Source organism: Stylophora pistillata, chromosome 1 (assembly GCF_964205215.1).
Source record: "Stylophora pistillata chromosome 1, jaStyPist1.2, whole genome shotgun sequence".
Taxonomy (NCBI): Eukaryota; Metazoa; Cnidaria; class Anthozoa; order Scleractinia; family Pocilloporidae; genus Stylophora; species Stylophora pistillata.
Window position 1 is genome coordinate 22,461,797 of NC_142519.1, and position 20,053 is coordinate 22,481,849.

A 20,053-nucleotide genomic window follows, 5' to 3' on the forward strand; every position below is an offset into this window, starting at 1 on the left:
ACTTCCACTACTTGCCTTGGCGTCACCATTGATAATAAACTGTCATGGTCTGCTCATATTGAGAAAGTTAACAAGAACTTTTCCAATAAAGTATGTGCATTGAAAAGAATGTGTCATCTTCCACAACCTGTATTACAAGATATCTATTATTTCAAAACAATTATTCCTTGTGTAACCTATGCAATAGCAGTATGTGGTAATTGTTCAACATCTCAATTATAAAAGAGCTTGTCGGGTGATGAATAAGAATAATACATCCTCGAAAGACTCCAAATGGTTACCAATAGACTACTATTATAAGAGGCACTTACTTATGTTGATGTCTAAAGTATTTTATGGCCTGGAACCTAAACCTATATTGGATCTTTTTACAAAGAAAGTCTGCATTCGAGCATCTAGAATACCCAATCAAATGACTATTAAGAGGATTAAAACTGATTTTGGCAGACAATCAGCTCAATATAGAGGCCCTCATATTTGGAATTATTTGAATAGCAAAGTTAAAATTTCCGAAGTAAACACAGATGCCTTCAAAAACATTCTAAGAAAGTCTGTTGTGGATATTAATAACTTTACTTTTGACAAGGAAACTATTTTAAATAAGAATAAATACAATGAGTTTATTTATGATTAAGACTGTCATTATAAAAGAACTTCATAAGTGAATCATTTAATATATTTACTTTTATATATTTTACTTTTATATATTTTATATTGTATCATTAAAATATTTTCATCAATGTAATATTGTAATAATGTTTGTACTATTTTATAATAAGAATTGTATTATATTGTAGGTCCACATCAGCCCTATGGGCTGCCTTAATTTAACCTACATTAATAAATAAAATGATGATGATGATGATGATGATGATGATGATGATGATGATGATGATGATGAGAATAATAAGTCTGCCAGTGATGCAATATTGATCTCACCTCAGCAGACCAAAATTTTTCTGCTCCGACATCTGCATCCGAAAGCATTTCTATGAGTAATTGGATTCTGTTTTCTGCAATCAAACTTGCTGGAAATTTATATTTCAAGGTGGCGGGAAAAAACACGATTTATATGCCTATCGATTTTGTAAAATTTCTGTGATTTGATGAAAACTCAAGGATAATCTGGCAAAGGTTTTTGTTGTTCGGGAATTGGAGATTGCACCATGAAATTTTATATAGCCCCACTCATTTACAAAGAGAAGAGGAGCCAGTAGTCCGGTCGTCAGTATTAAGTCGATCTATGTAATCAAATATATGAATTAGGTGATGTCTGTCGATTATTTCCACGCAAAAAAATATATGTTATTCTTGAACGCGTTAAAACTTGCACTCTATGAGCATTAAAAAGCCCAGCCATCGTCAGGGCAAGTATTACCTAAGGGTGAAAATCTCGCCATTGTTTGGTGTAAAATTAGAAAATTACAATTCAGTTTTTCCTTTCTTAGCATGTTTCTATTTCAGGGATCGTTCTGATTGGCGAAACGTTCCACGCGATCCTAGCTGGTCTCTAAATTATCATATCTTAACGTTATTTAGATTAAAATATCAGCTAAAGCAACTCTAAGATGCAACCTGCAATTGAAAATCAATCATTTTAACCAGCATTGAATCTTACGCCCTCTATAAATGAAGTCAGTGATTTCAGCCTGGTCTCTATCTTGGCGTAAGAGCAGGATCTTCTCTTGCGTATATTGAGGTTATATCTTAAAACAAGCCATTTCCCATCACGTTGAGATTTATTACGATACAAAAACGGAGACACACCGCCCGACCAATCTTAGAGATCAAATTTGTTTCCTTATAGGCTTTGGAACTACTAGATTGGGGGTCAGACTGACTTAAAATTTTCACTTGAAATACTGGATATTCTGAAACGTAACGCAAATAAAATCGTAAAATCAAAGAACACTCAACCAAGCATCAAGACGAACACTTACACGAACACCACTAACCCAATACAAAAGTAATCTCGCTATTTTTAACTTGCTATTCAGTCTGCATTCGCACTATCAGTTCACTTTCATTAAGCTTCGGTGGATGGTCAGTTTCCGAAGAGTTTAAAATCAAACAGCTTTCTATCATTTTAATGAAGCTTTTTAAGTAAAATATAGCACTATGGTTTCACTAGACTAGTAAAGTAAAAATAGAATTAACTAAAATGTCAACTTCAGTGAAAACACTCTACTCTTTCGACATACTCGCTTGTTTTGCTTAAGATAACCTTTTAATTAAACCACTTTTCTAAGTACAAAATTAAACAGCATTTGTAATGTAGATCAATCAAACTAGCGTTTCAGTGGTAAAAATGCACAACACCACTTAAGTTAGCCAGTCTTGCTTCTGCCTTTAGCTATCACTGATTATTCTTTAAGTCGGTTAATATGAGCACACCTTTTTGTAAGCAATCTCAAAATGTTACACCACCTATGGCACTGGATATTTACAACACAAAATACAATCGGCTTCTACAAATTACAGGATACTTAGAATGAAACAAATCTAACCCTACTGTCCTTCAAACCAAGAATTGAATGATAAGCTTTGGAATTCATCTCAATAATTATGGCACTTTAAACATTACACCGTTTTATCAAATGACCCGTTCGGCCCCGCTCGCGCAGTCCTATAAAAAAAAACTATAGTAAAAGCTGAAGTGTGCAGGGGCGGACGGGTTGACGTGAGCTGGTCCGGAAAAAACCGTCCAGCTCTGCTGCCCCCGCGTCGCTTTGTTACAAAAACAGGAAAACAGAAATGAGAAAAGAAATCGCGATTTACAAGGAATTAGGAGTTTCTTGTTCTGACATGAAAAAAAGAAAAGAAAAGTTCTCATTACAGAATTTTTTTGTGCTCGTGTGGCTGCGTGTGCCCGTCTATCGCGTCCAATCTGGGTTCAAATTTTCAACACTTAGAGGTCAAATAATAAAAAATGATTATTAACTGAGTTTGGTTGGAACGGCTCAAGGTTGTGACGTACAGATCGACCGCAGCTAGCGAGCCAGCCCCGTCCACACTCGGTCAATAAGTACATATTGTTATGTCCCTGGTTTTCTTTATATTTAGTTCAGACACTAGTCATTTTGTCCATTACAACCATTATGGAGCGACGATTTGTCTTGCCGTCATCAGAGCATGAATTAGATGATTTAGAGTGTTCGTTCCGTTGTATCAGTTTGCCATAGGCATAAATCTCTTTTTGGGATCGTGAATTTGAGATAGGTGGAGTATAAGGATGGCTTTCCTCGTTATTATTTCCGTTTTTGAAAGAGGTCTTAGTTGGTGTAAAGGGCGATGAAGACCTTCTGTCTGACGTTACCCGTACAATGGAAGTCCTCAAGTGGATACTGTTGAACGACTCGATGTGCAAGGCCTGTAGAAACGCTCGGCGGAAGGTCTTATTGAAAATCACGTAAAGCACTGGATTGACTGCGCTGTTGGCGTGTCCAAGCCAGAACGACATCAGCACCAGATAACTCGACATGCACGTAAACGTCTCGAGTTCAAAGTATATGTAATAGTGCATGATGTGTAGAGGGAGCCAACACACCGCAAAGGCAAGTGTTACTGTTATCAGCATCTTTACCACTCGTTTCTTGGAGCTGTTAATATTTGTGTCGCCTCCGCTTGCAATTCTTTCTCTCCATAACTTATGAATAATCATGGAGTACAGAATCGCCATCAAAATTAAGGGAAACGCGTAGAGCGCCACAAACACCGTAACATTGAAGAATTTGTCGAAGTGAGCAGGCATTCGCTGCCAGTCGGGGTGACAGTAATAATTGTCGTTTCCCACGTCCTTGAGTGGTTGGTTAACTTTGAAAACCTCAAGGTAATGTCCCATGATGACAATCGACATAATCCAGATTATAACCAAAGAGACTTTCGAAGTTCTGAGGTTAAGACAAGTTTTCCATACAAACACGATTGTCAGAAATCTATCCACTGTGATGACCATAAGTGTGATAACTGACGCTGCGAGCGACGTCGTAAAAGAGAAATGGATCGTCTTGCACAGGATTTTGCCAAAGATTCCTCCAAACCATTGAAGTCTCACAAAGAGATAGGAGACAGACCAAGGCATGACGAAGATTGTTACCAGAAGGTCAGCAACTGCCATATTGACAATAAGAAGATTCAGCACGTTCCTCATGCTCTGTCTCTTGAAGACCACATACAGAACAAGCGAGTTTCCCAAAAGGGCGACGGGAAAGATGATTGCATACAGTAGGGTTAGGGTTGCTTGTAATGCCACTGTACTATCCCCCAGCCCGCTGCCTCCGCACTTTGCCATAGTGCTGCCGTTGCCTAAGATAAAACCAACACAAAAGCTATGAGAAAACAGATTTGAAAAGGCTTTTAAAACAATCAAGGTTGATTTGCTCACCAAGTATCTAATTGGGAAGAAAGTCCATTATTCTCGCGACATTTACTTGCCGTAGCGGAAAAAGTGGAGATTTGTGATATTAACGGCGACGCGTGAACTAGGTGGATTTTAATCGAAGAGATCACGCGCGTTGTTTTTCCGTAGGTAAATACTGCCGTGGCTTACTAACTTGTAGAAAAAACCAGTGATGTTTGGCAACGTAAAATGTCTGTTTATTCGAGCACCATAGAGATGTGAAATCTTAAAAGTGAATAAATAATCCGCGCAAATTTTTCGGTTCCAATTTCCTTCTACCGAATAACTTGAAATGAGTGAACGTTGATCGCAATTTGTTTAGTGGATTTCAATATTCTTATTCAGTTACTTGCCACCATTGTCTCTATACACCACTGTACGGTCCTAGTTCTTCATGCCGGACGCATCATTTTAAGTACATCCATAGGTGGTTGAGCACGCTATTACGCAAAAGCGCCGTAAAACTTACGTAATTTTTCATCTTTACATTTATTAGGTCTTATTAATAATCCGCCAAAAAAGTGGATTTTGAAGTGGAAAAGATGAATGTATATATATATATATACATTCATATATATAAAACTCCATGTCTCAAATTTCTTATTCTGGATCGACCTAGTGACTGACACTAGTGAATCTCCAAAATAATTTCTAATCTTTAGACAAATTATGATAGATGCTTATGATTTCGATTAATATGGTTTTTTCCAGTAGATAGCTTTTGTTGGTTCTTGTAGCTCATGTAGCTCCCAAGTAAGCCCAAAAACCTTCTGAAAAGATCACATGTCTTTTTAATCAGTTTGAAATCATCACTCGCGACTAGCAACGAGTCAGTGGTATTGGGTCTGGGGCCGCTTGCCGTGAACAACTCGAAAGCTATCTTTTATCATACCGTGACAACACAATTCACTTCAGTTTCATTGTCGTCATGGTTACTATGCTGCTCAAAACTTTCTTACAAGACACGCCCTTGACTGGAATGCAATTTTCGGAGAACCTTCAAGGTCCACGTGTGTTGTTTGAAAAAAAAAAAAAAAAAGGTGTTCATGAATCGATATTTATGTCCTCCTTTAATCTTGTTTACTTATCAGTTATCTGCTGGAGACAACCATTCGATTGCTGAATTAATTTTTATTGCACGAAGTGATGAAAAAATGATTAAGATCTTTGCTCTAGTCATATCACCTACTGTTCAGCACGCAATTCCGTTTCATGAAATATGAAAACTTCCTTAAGTTTGATCTAACTGTGGGGCAGAATCATGATATACTTTGATATGGTGAGCAACTCACGTCATATGTTACCTGACAATCGATGCTTCGGATATTATTAAACAAACAAAATGAACGTGAGGGTATGCATGTATCCGTCCATAGTAACTTTTGTTACGAATCAATCGCCGTGTCATTGCATTTATGATGGATTTTGTATTTTCAAAACAGAAATAGCAGATCAACAATTTACAACATTTATTTCTGATTGGCTGTTCCCCCTAAGGTTAGAATTCAAACCAAGTACCCTCTTATAGATCTTAGTTCAAGTATTCAACACTTGAAACTGAGAAGATCTGCCAATCAGACAAGCGCAAGAGCCTTCATTAGTGACAAATATTACTAAATCGAATTGTACATCTCATCAGGAAGAGCGAAATATTTCTTGGTGAAATCGACTCGGTAAAGTAATTAAAGTACAAAGTATGGTGGAGCATGTTTCAGAATATACTGAGGTATAAAAAAAGGTACATGCCCACGTTTGACAATGATACCCCCGCATTCTCATACCATTGAGAATACAAATGTTGTTTCCGCTTGGAATGTAGAGAGGTTAACGTTCAAATTTCAAACATTCTCTCCTTTCTTGGTTCCTAAAAATAAACAGACTTGAGAACAACGAGTTGGATCCTGTTGCTTACTTTGCGACAACTAAACTATCGAGCTAAGATATATGACAAATGTTGACATGATACTAGTTAGATGTAAAAGGTGACTTCTGTATCAAGACCGCAAATAACTAACGGGCAGTCGCCGGTCACGTTGTCCGGTCAAACATGCTTTTGCTCGGACACTACCCGTTTTTGGCCGGTCAGATTTTAACAGTCGGAGCTCTTGCGATAGTGAACCCAGATTGCACAGTAATAATTTTACAACTAAAAAAACAACTGAATCCAAGTCGGTCTGGCAATAAAAATTACAAGTTAATAATTTTACTACTCTTTACTGCAGAAGCAGCCTCGCATTGAGTACGTGGAACGGTTGCGCAAGATACAACCGCAATTGTCCGTTTTACTTTACATCTGGCAAAATCACTTATAATTAAATATTACACTTTGGCAATCGCCACATCAGTTCTACAACTGAACTTAAAGTAAAACATGCAGAATGTGTGAAAGCTGAAGGGTTCAATCGATCTCTTAATTAAGTTAACTGAAATGTAAGCTTAAATATAAATAAGAAACACTTAACTTTAACTCGTATCGTCTTAGGGTTTCGAAATTCGGCACCACTGTACGTAATTGTATAAAATGCATGGCGTCTTATTCCAAGTGCAATTGTTGCGCTCGCTGACTTTCTTCCATTTAGAATCCCTTAAAGACAACGTTATTCTTCCACTTTCTGTGTTATACGCTCCATTTTTGAGTTAATCACCAGAAAGCTTAGTAACCAAGCACGTTTTGCTGGGTTTGCTTGAAGTGACATATGGTTTGTTCTTTTCGACTTCTTTTTTTTCAAACACTATGTTTTCTTTTTGTTAGAGTAAAAGAGTGGTCGGATTCTCCAGGTTTTGGGCCTTTTGCTCGCTTTTTGCACTTTGCAACAAATGCTCCTTGGAGTATTCTCGATGCAGTAAGATTATTCTTCGTGAGGGTGCATTCCGATCATTCAATCAATCAAACAATCAATCACTTTATTTAAGAGTAAATGATGGTATCTAGCTAAAGGTACAAGCCTCTACTAACTGGTAACACTTAAATTAAGTAAATAAAATAACGGAAGACACGATGATTTGCGGTCGCGACAAGACTTGATGACATCGTGGAAACTTGCGACTGCCTGGAATTTCTCGACCACTAATTTGTCTACTTTTATATTCGTTTTTTTTTTCTTTCGGAAACATGACTGTTATCCCTTGTGATTATCAAACAGTTAAAAATTAAAAATTCTTTGAACGAGTCGGTAAAGGACCGGACAAGATGTCCGGCAATCCAAGGATTTATCCGGTCAGTACCCAATTTTGACCGGACATTGTCCGTTATCCGGCCGTTATTTGCAGCCCTGTGTATTGGTCCAGTAATGGAATTAAAAACTGGTTGTTATTCAATTCTTAAAGTAAAAAACGCCCTCTTATGAACTAAATTCTGGGAACTTATCTCTACAAAACCGTTCCGCTGAGAGTATTGACCACTTTTCAAACCAGAGTGACTCCTAACTAAACAACGTATTTACCCATAGTTTCGTTAAGATGTATGTAATAATCATACATTATACCCTTGATCTAAAAAAAAACCAGATAGATAATGTGATACTTTTTAGTAGAAATTCTGACCTGTCATACTGTGTCACTGAAAGGATGTTGACGAAAGACAACAACTGAAACAGAGTACCTTTGATGAAATGTGGTTCCGCGTTGAGCTTTTTGCGTGACTCGAGGAAAAATGTTAATTATATTTCACACGCGACCATTTAAAGAAACTCGGCGTTTGGGTGTTCTTGATTTTTAATTACCACCTTATGACTCAAAGAAAATGACAAAGAAATACTCGCCTCAATACCGCATAGCTTTTTCCCCCGAGAGAGATTTTTCCTCCTAAAGTTCTCAGTAGTTTCCATTAGGTCATAATTGAACTAAGTAATAATACAAGTTGGCACTGTGACAGTTTCATTTTCTTTCGTTAAGTAAATGGTTGAAGATTTGGTAGGCGTTGACTTAACGAAAGAGGAATCTTTATAGGAAGAACAATAACAAAAAACTCGCCTCGAATCAAGTGAAATGGTGTGAATGGCAAGGAGCAATTGTTATGAAAATGTACTTATCATCTAGTTTGGATAGTTCCTTTTCAATGCGTGAGTTGTCACTGGCGTTCGACGACAATTAATTCAGTTGTTTTAGGAGTCTCCTGCTTCCCTCTTATCATCAAAGCCTATACGGCACGATTTGATATGATTTGATAAATCACAGTTTGGACATCAATACCACACACACAATAGGGTGAAGATAAGAAAAATAAGAATCGGCGGACATGACATATACACCATATGGGTTTTAACTTTATGTTGTTTTGATTGAGGCCGAACTTTCCTCTTGATTTCAGCGATCGTTAGAATACGACGTCAGTGATTGTCTTTTAACCACCTGTGTTTAGGCGTGATGAGAATAAAAGCTGTCGTCCTTTACTCGTTTTTATGGCATCCATCACTTTCGGCAGGAGGTAAAAGCTTATTTCCTTTCTTCCTCAAACGGTAAATTCGTGAACTGACAAAAGCATGCGTGTTAGACGAACCTACTGGGGCTACTTGATATAACCCATGGAGGAATTGTCCCTATTATTAGCATAATGGCTGATTAAGTAATGATATGCCGAAGTTTCAACAAGCAAAATATAACCCATATCTTCGGGCTCCATTTTGTAGCTGTACTATCCATATCCCTGAATATATACTCGTATTGACCCCATAAGATAATTACGGAAGTAATATTTTGCTCTTATATTTTTCTTTTTGGAATTTATGGACCATCGTCACAAGTTATAACTGCATAATATATATTATGTCTTTCTGCGATCTTAGTCCGAGGGTTTGATATTTGGAACTATCAAATCATTTGCATTAATCACGATCTTCTTTATCCACGCAACGGTCACTTTGAATGAGTAAGATTGATGATTAATATTGGATTGCTGGTGTCAGCTGAAGCTCAGAAAGGTTTCAACAATAGATGACTATCAGCATGATAAATCATAAAACTGTCTTCTCATCATTCGCAGAATGCACAAATTACACGCTTAATTTAATACCGTAAGGATTACAGCTTTCGATATGTTCATGATGATCATTATTTCTACCTCTATTATATGGTATAAAGCCGCACTTTTGTGTGAGAAAGTGTCAGATTTTCTCTGAGCGACGTTCCTACACATCAGGCTCAGCCTAGCTACCCCACGGCGCTCATCAAGTCTCCTTTTAATTCCTTACACTTTAATGTACTTGAAAAGAAAAGAGAAAACAGACAAGAGAAGATAAATTGCTGCAGTTATAGCAGTTATGGTAGCAGTCATAGAAGTTATTAGTAAATAAAACAAACACACAAAAGGACTTTTTAGGTCCACGGCACGCGGAATGTCTTTACACTTTGAAGTTGTTCATCCACCGAAACGACCTCTGATCCATTTCGTATTCATGCCAACTGTAGACAATCCGATACCCTGGAGCACAACACACCATTGCGTTTGCTCATTTGCCACTATTTTATCTCTGTAGCTGTTGAGTAATCGGAACGGATAAATGTGAATGATATTACATTTATCAGCCCGGGGCTATTCTGCGATGTCCATTTGGTCAGTCTTTCAATATTGCAAACGTCATGCACGCGAACTTGTAGAGTGAAGCTTCGACAGCTATGCTTGCTTTATCATACATATTTGTTGATATAATTAGAGATTCTAGTTAGATTTTATTACTTTATAAAGTTGAGGCTAAATGCCACTAATGCAAACGCGGAACCTTCAGCTCTCTGCCGAATTGAATCGGTCACTATGACCAATTCGTACCAGTCTACATTACTCTGAAAATATTTTGACATTACTGTTGAGAATAGCTTAAAATTATGCAGTTCAGCTGACCAAATCTTCATGAGTTTGACATTTTAAAAATTTACGGCTCCCATCTATGACTAAATATAGAGAAAGACGAAAAAAAAATTGCAGATTTACGTAGTCTTTTGGCAGAGAATAAAAGCCTTTAATGAGATGAAATATAGCGTTGCCTTAAGACCTCAGTCACTGGACATACTATAAATTACTTAGATCGAGCAATCATTCTATCCGTTTTTCATGTTTGTCATGCATACATCGCTTGAAACAAATCTAAGCTTAGTTTACTTACAAATCAGCGACTTAAGTGTTTTAATGTCGGTGGCAAAAAGGGTGAACTCTAACATATAGAAAAACGAAGACACATTAGAAATTCCAGCGGGCACATGTCAGTTGTTTAGAGTGAAAGATTCTAGGCAAGGTTTCATCAGAATAAGTCAAAGCAATCGGATTACGACTAAAAATGACAAGCCTAACCTCTTAACCAGATTAAAACTTCCTTACCTTCATTTGCTAACGAGGAGTTTGTCATTTTCTGGGAATATTGGTGCTGTCGAGGTTCTTCTCTTCTTTAACCTCCCTTCCTTTAGGTTTTATTTTGTATGTAGGTCCGAACTCTGCAAAAAAGAGTAATTTTCCTGTCTATTACACCTTTTACACTCATAGTGCACCAAGCATCTGATCTAGAGGCGATCAGTACGGTTAGAATGGACGAGCACTGATATCCATGGTTTATTGACTTTCAATTACTCTGGAGTTAAAGGACTTTTTTTGTTTACGAAAACCACCAAAGCCATTAGGATATCGGCCACCACAAAAGAGCTGACAGGGAGTGAAAAGCAGTCCTCTGTTCTAGTAACGATACATTTCAAGAGATTTAGCCAGCAATTAAACTTGTTTACCAGTGAATACAAAGGAAAACTACCTCAAGAGAATAACCTCATGAGACTTTTATTACACTAATATTCATCGACAATCTTTTCGTATATGATCTCTTTGCGATTTATACACGCATTTTAAAAACGTTTCGGAAGAGATGAAATCTTTATGCTCCATTCAGATGGAGCAAAGTTAAAATTCAACAAAGAGAGGGATCAAAGGATCATAATGCCAGCTCCTTTAGGAGTCGCGCTAATGATTAAAAAGTGCATGTCAAAAATTGATCGATCGATCAACGTCAAATATAGTTTGTTCCCACATAGTATTACTTGCGCCGCATATTTGTCGATAATTATCCTACTAAATAGTCCAAGGACGCCGCTTTTTTTCGTATAGCACCTTACCTTATGTGTTATTACTTGAAAACAACAAGAGCATCAAAAAGGGGAAATGTCATATCACTGATGAATGCACTGACTTTTAATCACGAACCTCTCTTTGAAAATGTAAATAATTAAAGTAAGTGATAATAAAGATTCATAGCTCTATTTCAAAGTTCCATTCTTCACCGTAGTAAATGATATATTAAATAACCATTTAATTGATATCTGCAACTAATCTTGTTATGGAATTTTACCAGTCTTTGTCATTGAAGGGTTTTAAACTATGCTGCATACATTTCTAGTCCCAACTGTGTATCCCGTACAAGCCTGATTTTTTTTCAGGTCTGATTTTCGCTATTGCATAAATAGCGCTATCTACTGCGAAGAATCGTGTATCATACGTATTTAATACCGCAGTTCAAAATATATGAACTTCATATATTCATTGTATCTGATTTATCATCACGGGTTTATTACGGATCAACTTAACGGCCTGCTCCCAGTTGGCTTGTTAGCTTATTGGTAGATCGCTGCACTAGTATCGCAGAGGTCAGTGGTTCGAATCCCGCACAGGCCTGATTTTTTCAGGTCTGATTTTCGCTATTGCATAAATAGCGCTATCTACTGCGAAGAATCGTGCATCATACGTGTGTATCATTAGTTAGGACGATTTACGCTGTACCCATTCGACTAATAGCCCTCTTATCCATATATCCTCGCATGCAGTTTTCTATATCAAACGATTCCTGAAAGACTTAACCACCGTTTCCCAACGGTCCAAAAAAAATGAAAAGCATTCAGTATAATAAACATAGAAGTCTTGATCAGTTACGCTATTAACCATTCAGAAACTCTATGAATGTCCATTCGGTTATGAATGGGGCTCCTTAAAAGTTGTTGTCTCAAGAATCCCAAAGTGAACTGATATACAATCAAACCAAATGTTTAAATGATTTGTATAATGTATGTTTGATTTCAGGAAAAGAAAGAAGTCCCAGTAAGCGGCACAGCAACACGATATAAACAACACTGGTGTTCCATTTTTTTCAACAGTTGTTCCTATATTCGCCGACCATTAATTCAATAATATAACTTGAAACTTGAGCCCTCCAATGTTCAAGTAAATACCATTAAGCTGAGGTCAGATAATATCCACATGGAGGGCATTACTTTGTTTTTTCATTTGCTAACCATTTAGCTAATCATGCGGTTATGGCAATTACATCGGTATTTTGGCCTACAAGCGGTTCCGATTGACAAGTAAAGTATGAAGAATGAAACGGCGTGGTTTATATCTCTCACAAGTCCGCCACATCCGCTTTCTAAGCAATCAAAAATTAAGAACAAAATCGGATCACCACCAAATATGACTCTTATCCAAACGGTCGAATCTCTGGCAAATTTGATCGTGGCAGGGTCTAAATACAAGAAAAACGTCTGGCACGCAGTAACCTTCAGCGATGTAAATTTCCAGAACAACAATTATCAATTTATCACTTACTTTTGCTCAATACGGAAGATTGATAAGATTGCTAAACAGCTCAATAACTTTCGTCTTTTAAGTGTGATACGCCTTATGACTATCCCTGCTGTTTGATCTCTCGATAAAGGAGCCACTTGTCAGTACCAATTGTATGATCACTGCTAATTCAGAGCCATGATATTCCATAAAATTAGTGCCAGAAAACAATTTTCTTCACCCTTAATGTACTAAACGATACGCACGACATGGTGACCAAAAAACATCTAACCTTCCGTTTGTGCCCTTGCGACTTACAACCGAGTACAATTGCAAGAATACTCACAGTTGTCGCCTCGTGGCGTCAGTTAGACAATTCCCTGGGTAGAGGATTACCGAAAGCCAAAGGGCAAAACCTCTAGAAAAAAAGTGGATTGGCTCCACGAGCTGTCTTGTATTCACACGGCACTCAGTTATCAACCAGTTAAAATGCGTTGTCTCTGATAGGGATTAAATCATGTCCCGCGAGGACTGTGCTCAATTCATAACATAACAGGCTGACTCGGCTTGCTTGATTTCACCGCAGTACTGAATCGTGCTCGGATGAGCGGATAAAGTTACATATACTCTAAAGGTGACCATACGTCAAATGCATTCTGTTGCGTGCCTTTTTTAAGAGGCATATCGTTTCAATCAGTCAGCTAAAACAGGTTAGCAATTTCGGATTTCAGGCAAAATGTACGTATTTGTCCGGAAACACCATAAGCACGTAGCTCTTGAGTAAATAAGAACGGGTCACCCCATGTGGCCTGCAGCGTCAATTCTGATCCGTGGGTATGATTTATAGCCTTAGGAGTAGGGTTTTCCAGGAGAACGAGTTTATTTGATGTTTGTTTGAATGATTTTGTATCCATCAGAACATCGTAACTAAGCAAACAATATGGACTAAGAAACTTAGAAGTTTAGGACTCCTGCGTGAGATCTTTGTCGACGGAATATGCTTCGAAATCAAAAATTCCAATGAATAAATAAATACCTGAAAAGTTCCTTTGGTTCTCGGCCGCAAGGGTGGGAAACGTTTTAATCTGTCGTATCCTCCAGTTTACCGCTTTCTTGTGATAGTCATTTGTCGAGGAAAAATACCCTTGGTGAACAATACAATTTATATACAATAACCAATGGACACTCTAAGGATTTATCTACAGATAGCTTATCGTAAGTTGAATATGATCACTCGCACAGACATTGAGTGGTTACATGACGACATCATCGGACATCGTAACACATTAAATTCGTAATCTTTCCGACAAGAAGTACATATTTATCAAGTGAATAAGAAGGTCGTCTATCTCAGAAAGAGAAACACACAAAGACACGGCGAAAAAATGGCGCACGTTTTTGTTCAGTGGTCTATGGAACAGAGAGAAGTTCAGGATGCCAAATTGGTAACAACCGAGCGCACATGCTGTGATGTTAAATGGTGCAGAAGAATCACCTGCAATCCAGTTTACGTCTTGAAAAAATGGCACTCAGATAAATTTAAATCACACATAATAAGAACAGGTTCCGTAAAAAATTCCGCGTTCATGGAAATAAATCACGATTATCTAAAACAGAAAGTATCATCAGGTGGCTTAAGGTTTGGCACTGCTTTTCAAGGGAAGGCGGGGAGGCTCCCATTGGAGTTAACGAGGAAACTAGGAAGCTACTTTAAGAAATGGTATGGGAACACTTTCAATTCTAAGACAAAATTTATTCATTTATTAAAAAATTGGCTGTTCTTAGCAGGGGCTACAAATGATTATAGCGAGACCCATTTCGTTTGCTTTATCGACATTTTCTTTAAAAAAGCCCGGCCCTCGGCGACTGTGGGCACTAGTTATATCAATGCGACGTCATGGTGCCAACCGACAGAAGACTCAAACACCTCATGGTGAGCTGCTTCAGTTTTTTACCCAAAACCCCTCCCCCCTCAAAAGTTAAATGGTCGACCCCTAACCATAATCTTGTACAATGAACGTGATAATCATATTAAACAATAACACCCGAATGCGTGAACGTAACAGCCCTCTGTCATGAACTTATTACTCCAGGATATCGTTTTGCGTCTCCAGTGTGAATTCCAATCGTTCATGTCATAGCCTTTAGAACATATCAAGCTTTTTTTTCATTTTGAACATCACGAAATGGAAATTCCAGTCTCCAGCGAGCCTGAATAAACAACTCAGCGATGTGGGTTGGACGTCCAAAGTCGAATGGATTCTGGGCTATGAAAACAAGATTTTTATGAAGGGCGATACTTCCTCATCATATCAGAGTAATGAAATTGTCTTAGTGATGCAAATTTTTATGTATTAGGATGAAACCGCCATGCAAAATTAGACTGGAGATGCAGCTGTAATAAGGAAGTTATATTAGTAATTGATGAGGCTCTTAATCGATAAAAGTGGTATTTCCTGTTAAATTTGGGCGCCAATTCGGCCTTTTCTCACTCTTCTGGACGTTCAGCATCTCGAGATTGTCTTGAACACATCAAATTCTCATTTGCATTTGTCTTCAAAACTCCTACACTTTCATCCTAGGCGAAGGCAAAAGACAAAATGCAAATCGAAATTGACAACCTAAAGGTGACTGTGCGGTGTTCTAGCTCCAGTTTTCATTTCTCGCTTATATATAGGAAACTCTACAAGGGTAACGCTGAAGAATAAGCTCTTACACCTGATCATGAATAATTCCGACATATTTCGTACGCAAAGAAAAATTAAATACAAATAATTTACTCCAGATAACTTTAGTGCAACTTGTTACACTACATCTTTTCCGTGTTGAGCCTGGCTGCTACACAAATTGGCTTTGGTTAGTTATCTGACCTATCAGATACATATTAGGGTTTCGTATGTATTTGTTCCTATAAATGAACCCGACTTATCTTTGCAGTAAATATTGATGTCTGCGTGAAAAAGTGAGCTGGTTCAAACAAATAGCGTGACCCGGTACGAGTGGCGGATATATTTTTTGATTAGGATCTTTTAATAGCTTATCAAGAAATTTCCGACGATGAGAAGTAATCGACACCTATTAAGTACAGACATGTTTGAAGCAACGTTAATGAAAAAATATATGGATAAAAACCGAGGGCGCTCTTTACGAAAAGGAGCCTTGACGTACGTACTTCATTAAAGTTCGCGTAAATTTTTAGAACCTTTACCACAATCTGACTGATATCAATTGTTTGACCTCACATCACCCAGAATGTGTAGGCACATCCAGGACACGTAATTACCTTAAACCTTGGGGCAATTCGCGATGGCCACGTTATATCGGCAAAAGTCGAGAACTTCATGTTCTTCCTAACTGAACTGAAATAAAGATATTTTTCCACTTGGAAAAAAACCTTCGAAAAATCGGTTCTGGCCAAATTATTCGGTCCCAGTTACCTATATGCATCTTTGCAGGGGCCTGTACAGTGGACTTTTCTCTTCAATTTGATAACATGCTGTGATACATTCATTTGGGTCCTTCACCGGATGTCATGACAATGGAATTCAAATTTATAAATTTATGTATGATGCACGATCCTTCGCAGTTGATAGCGCTATTTATGCAATAGCGAAAATTAGACCTGAAAAAAAAATCAGGCCTGTACGGGATTCGAACCACTGACCTCTGCGATACTAGTGCAGCGCTCTACCAATTGAGATCAGATCTGATCTGATTTATCATCACGGGTTTATTACAAATCAACTTAACGGCCTGCTCCCAGTTGGCTTGTTAGCTCAATTGGTAGAGCGCTGCACTAGTATCGCAGAGGTCAGTGGCTCGAATCCTGTACAGGCCTGATTTTTTTCAGGTCTAATTTTCGCTATTGCATAAATAGCGCTATCAACTGTGAAGGATCGTGCATCATACGTATTTAATACCGCAGTTCAAAATATATGAACTTCATATATTCATTATATCGGAATTCAAATTTGTTTAGTTGACTCTAATCACGTCAAGGAAAAGATTTCAACTGTCTATGTATCATAGATGCTAATGTAATTTTTGTTTAAAGCTGTACTTCCGATGCCTTGTGTTTCTCACACTTCTTCCGTTCTATCTAAACTACAACGCCGAGCTACACGATATATGTATAGCATCTTAAACCATGGATGACAACAGATATCATTAATTTATCTAAATGAAGTGCTCAGAGGCTTTTCCACCACTCACACTTTTAAAAGTAAAATTCATCATCATCATTTAATTTTCTTTTCTGGTTCCGAAATGATTCTTCATTAAAACTTTTGCTAAGTTCTTTGACGAGCTCGGTGAAGTTTTGCAAAAACAATTGCATTTTTTTGCATCTGGAAAGAGGTTATCGGAAGTAGGCAGGAGAGGGACTTGACTCTCTTGGGGGTGAAAATTTTAAATGCCACAGAGTATTGTTACCCATAACTGAGAGTATCTCGGCTTCTAAGGTCATACGTGACAAAAACAGATGGAGCCCATACCCTATGTTGATGGCTAAAGGCTTATCACACACGGAAACTTCCGTTCTTCGTAACTCCTATCCGATTTGGTGGCTCATTAGTGATATGTCCGTCCTCGTTTGTATTTTATGCGAAAATTGTCGCACTTATAAAGTTAGACAGTAGCAAACATGAGTAAAGAAGATTCTTACCTTAACCACTACGCCTGGTTATCTATGATTTTTTTTTATAATGCTCTCGAGGCAAAATTCTAATAATGACAACTACGCTGAGCTTACTCAGTTGTCCCGGACTATAAAAGACGTCTAAAACAGGATTTCCTTCATATTGAGATTAGATTAAGAGTATGAGGGACGCTAGCATGTTAAGAAAAACAGTGATCCTGCTATTTCTGAACGCTAACCACTTGATACATCACCAAAAATAACAATAAACGTCCAAAAATAAATTCAAGTTAAGGAAGAAGGCACACTTGAATCGTAGAAATGAAACAAAAGCTTCAATTCTAGTTCAACCTTGAGTTCTGGGTAATGCCGTGGTCTGACGGTTTAAAGCTGTTCTTGATATCATCGTGGACACTGGCAAAATGCCACGTGGTGGAAGCAGTTCTCTTAGTCTGGAGTGGTGGGAGTGCTTCCCTATCTCACTCCGTTTGATTCGGGAGAGTTCTTCAATTGTAAAGTCCTTCGGACTCTTTGCGCTCACGGTTCAAGATCTTTTTTTTCAGTGTTTGTTGAAACCTTCAGGTAAAAACTTTCGATTTGGTTGTCAAACGTCAATTAGGTATGAATAAACCGAAAAGGAGCTCAGATGATTCTAGCCAATCAAAGTTGGGAAGAAAGAAAATAGCGAACTCGAACAATTCATTCGCTCCGACGAAGGGCTAACGCTCGAAACGTCAGCTTTTATAACCGTAACGGTGGCCAATTTACCATTTCAACTTTGTTGATATATTCAAATTATTTCCGGAACAATTCAGGCTGAGTTTTCCAAGATTCACGATGACTCAGGCGTTTTAAATCCAATCACCATAAACACTGTGAGGAAATAAAAACTGATCACAATAATTAGATTTATAGATCCGATCTGCTTACAGTGTACCTCAAGCAAGGCTACATAAACAAAAAGTTCTACGACGTATCTTTAATTTGGCAGAGGTAAACTTCGCTATCATGCATGCCAATTCAAAAGGGAAGTAGAAAAAACTGGAAGCCAATCTTACAGTATCGCTTACATATCTTTCTTAGTTACCGAGGGTTACTGAAAAGAATTCCAGTACCTTTATAAAAATCTCTCATCATGCCTTTAATACATAAGGGCCTTTGATTTAAATTTTTGTCTTCGTGTTTCTTTTCTTTATTCTTTCTTTTTTTTTTTTTTTTTTTTTTTTACATCTAATACTTGAGAAAGTAACCTGTAATGTTCGCAAAGGGGAGCCATTTGCTTGCTTATTAATGCATGAATAATGAATATATCTTAATTATAGACAAGATACTTAGAGCAGTGTTGTAAGTTGCTGTTTTTACAGTATTACATCTTGCTTTCGGACACCCGGCCGTATAAACCTCAGAGTCCATACGCCAGCCTTATTTATCTACAGCTAAATCACTTATAATTAGTTTCAAAAGAATCTTGATAAATGGAGCGGATGTGCACCTGTAAATAGGTTTTAATGTGATCTTTTTTGTACAGTAGATTTTACAGAGGGAAGGATGAATGGTACCAGACTCTATAGGTCATCGATGCTTACTTACTGCACACATTTATTTTGTTTCTTTTCAAGGTGCAAATTCCATATTTATGTCGTAGCCAGACACTTTTAAATGGTCATTTTCAATTTCTGTGGTCAGTTGAACAGAATATCTATCCCTCGGGGTTTGAGCGGTAGATATTCCATGCCGTGAGCACGATTCGGCTTCAAATAATGCACAGTTTTGCACTAATTAAACTGAAATATTTTGTAAACAGTGAGGTGAAGACAAATTCTCCTCCTAGAACCAAATCAGTGAAATTCAAAGAAAATAAAAACGTTACTCACTCGATCGAAAACAAGCTCGAATAGTTGAGGAGACCGACACAGGCCGGGTCAAATTTGTTTGGATTCAAAGTTCGAGCAGAATCTAAAAACACGTCACTGAAGAGCGCTATGTACGCGGCACTTTTGCGGTTAAGCTTCTTTACAACCAGCTTAATCGAACCAAATAGAGAAATATCGTCGACAGCCGGGCTGTGAATATATTTCGCTACATTACATTATTCAGCAAAAGCGGAACAGATCGATCTTTGATTCAGAGCACACTATTGGTCATGAGATACATATTACGACTACAGCTCATGATGATTGCAATGTTACTATTTTTAAAGCGAACATGGTCAATTTCTTGTGTAGGAAGAGCAAAGAAATGAAACAGCAAACAAAAGCAAAGAAATAAGGCAACGTGGAAACAAACACAGATACAAAAAGGTTCAGATTTTTCAAAACTAACCTGTTATTTTCGATGAGATACAATTTCGAAGCGGCAGAGCGTGGTTAAGGTATTGTTAACTGTAAAAGTAAGTGGTGCTGAGGCCAGACGAGTTTTATCTTTAATGAGCCTAAGCCGCCTTTAATGATAACCCCCTTTCTGGCTATTTTAATAAGATGAAAATTATGTA

The 20,053-nt window shown here is 37.7% G+C and overlaps 1 protein-coding gene across 6 annotated transcripts; it reads right to left on the bottom strand.

Moving 5' to 3' along the window:
• Positions 1–2,071: 2,071 nt before the first annotated feature.
• On the bottom strand, positions 2,072–19,993 carry LOC111326424 (galanin receptor 2b). 6 transcript variants are annotated; one of them, XM_022930422.2, is made up of 3 exons: positions 19,885–19,993; positions 10,710–10,822; positions 2,072–4,305 (listed from the first exon to the last, which is right to left on the bottom strand). In XM_022930422.2, exons 2-3 carry the CDS (start codon positions 10,735–10,737, stop codon positions 3,065–3,067), a joined length of 1,269 nt encoding a protein of 422 aa, XP_022786157.2. In that variant the 5' UTR covers positions 10,738–10,822; positions 19,885–19,993; the 3' UTR covers positions 2,072–3,064. The 6 variants fall into 6 exon arrangements, 5 of the variants coding, with proteins under 5 accessions (XP_022786157.2, XP_022786159.2, XP_022786156.2 ...); XM_022930424.2 differs by lacking the exon at positions 19,885–19,993 and adding an exon at positions 13,963–15,648; XM_022930421.2 differs by lacking the exon at positions 19,885–19,993 and adding an exon at positions 13,219–13,781.
• Positions 19,994–20,053: the final 60 nt, after the last annotated feature.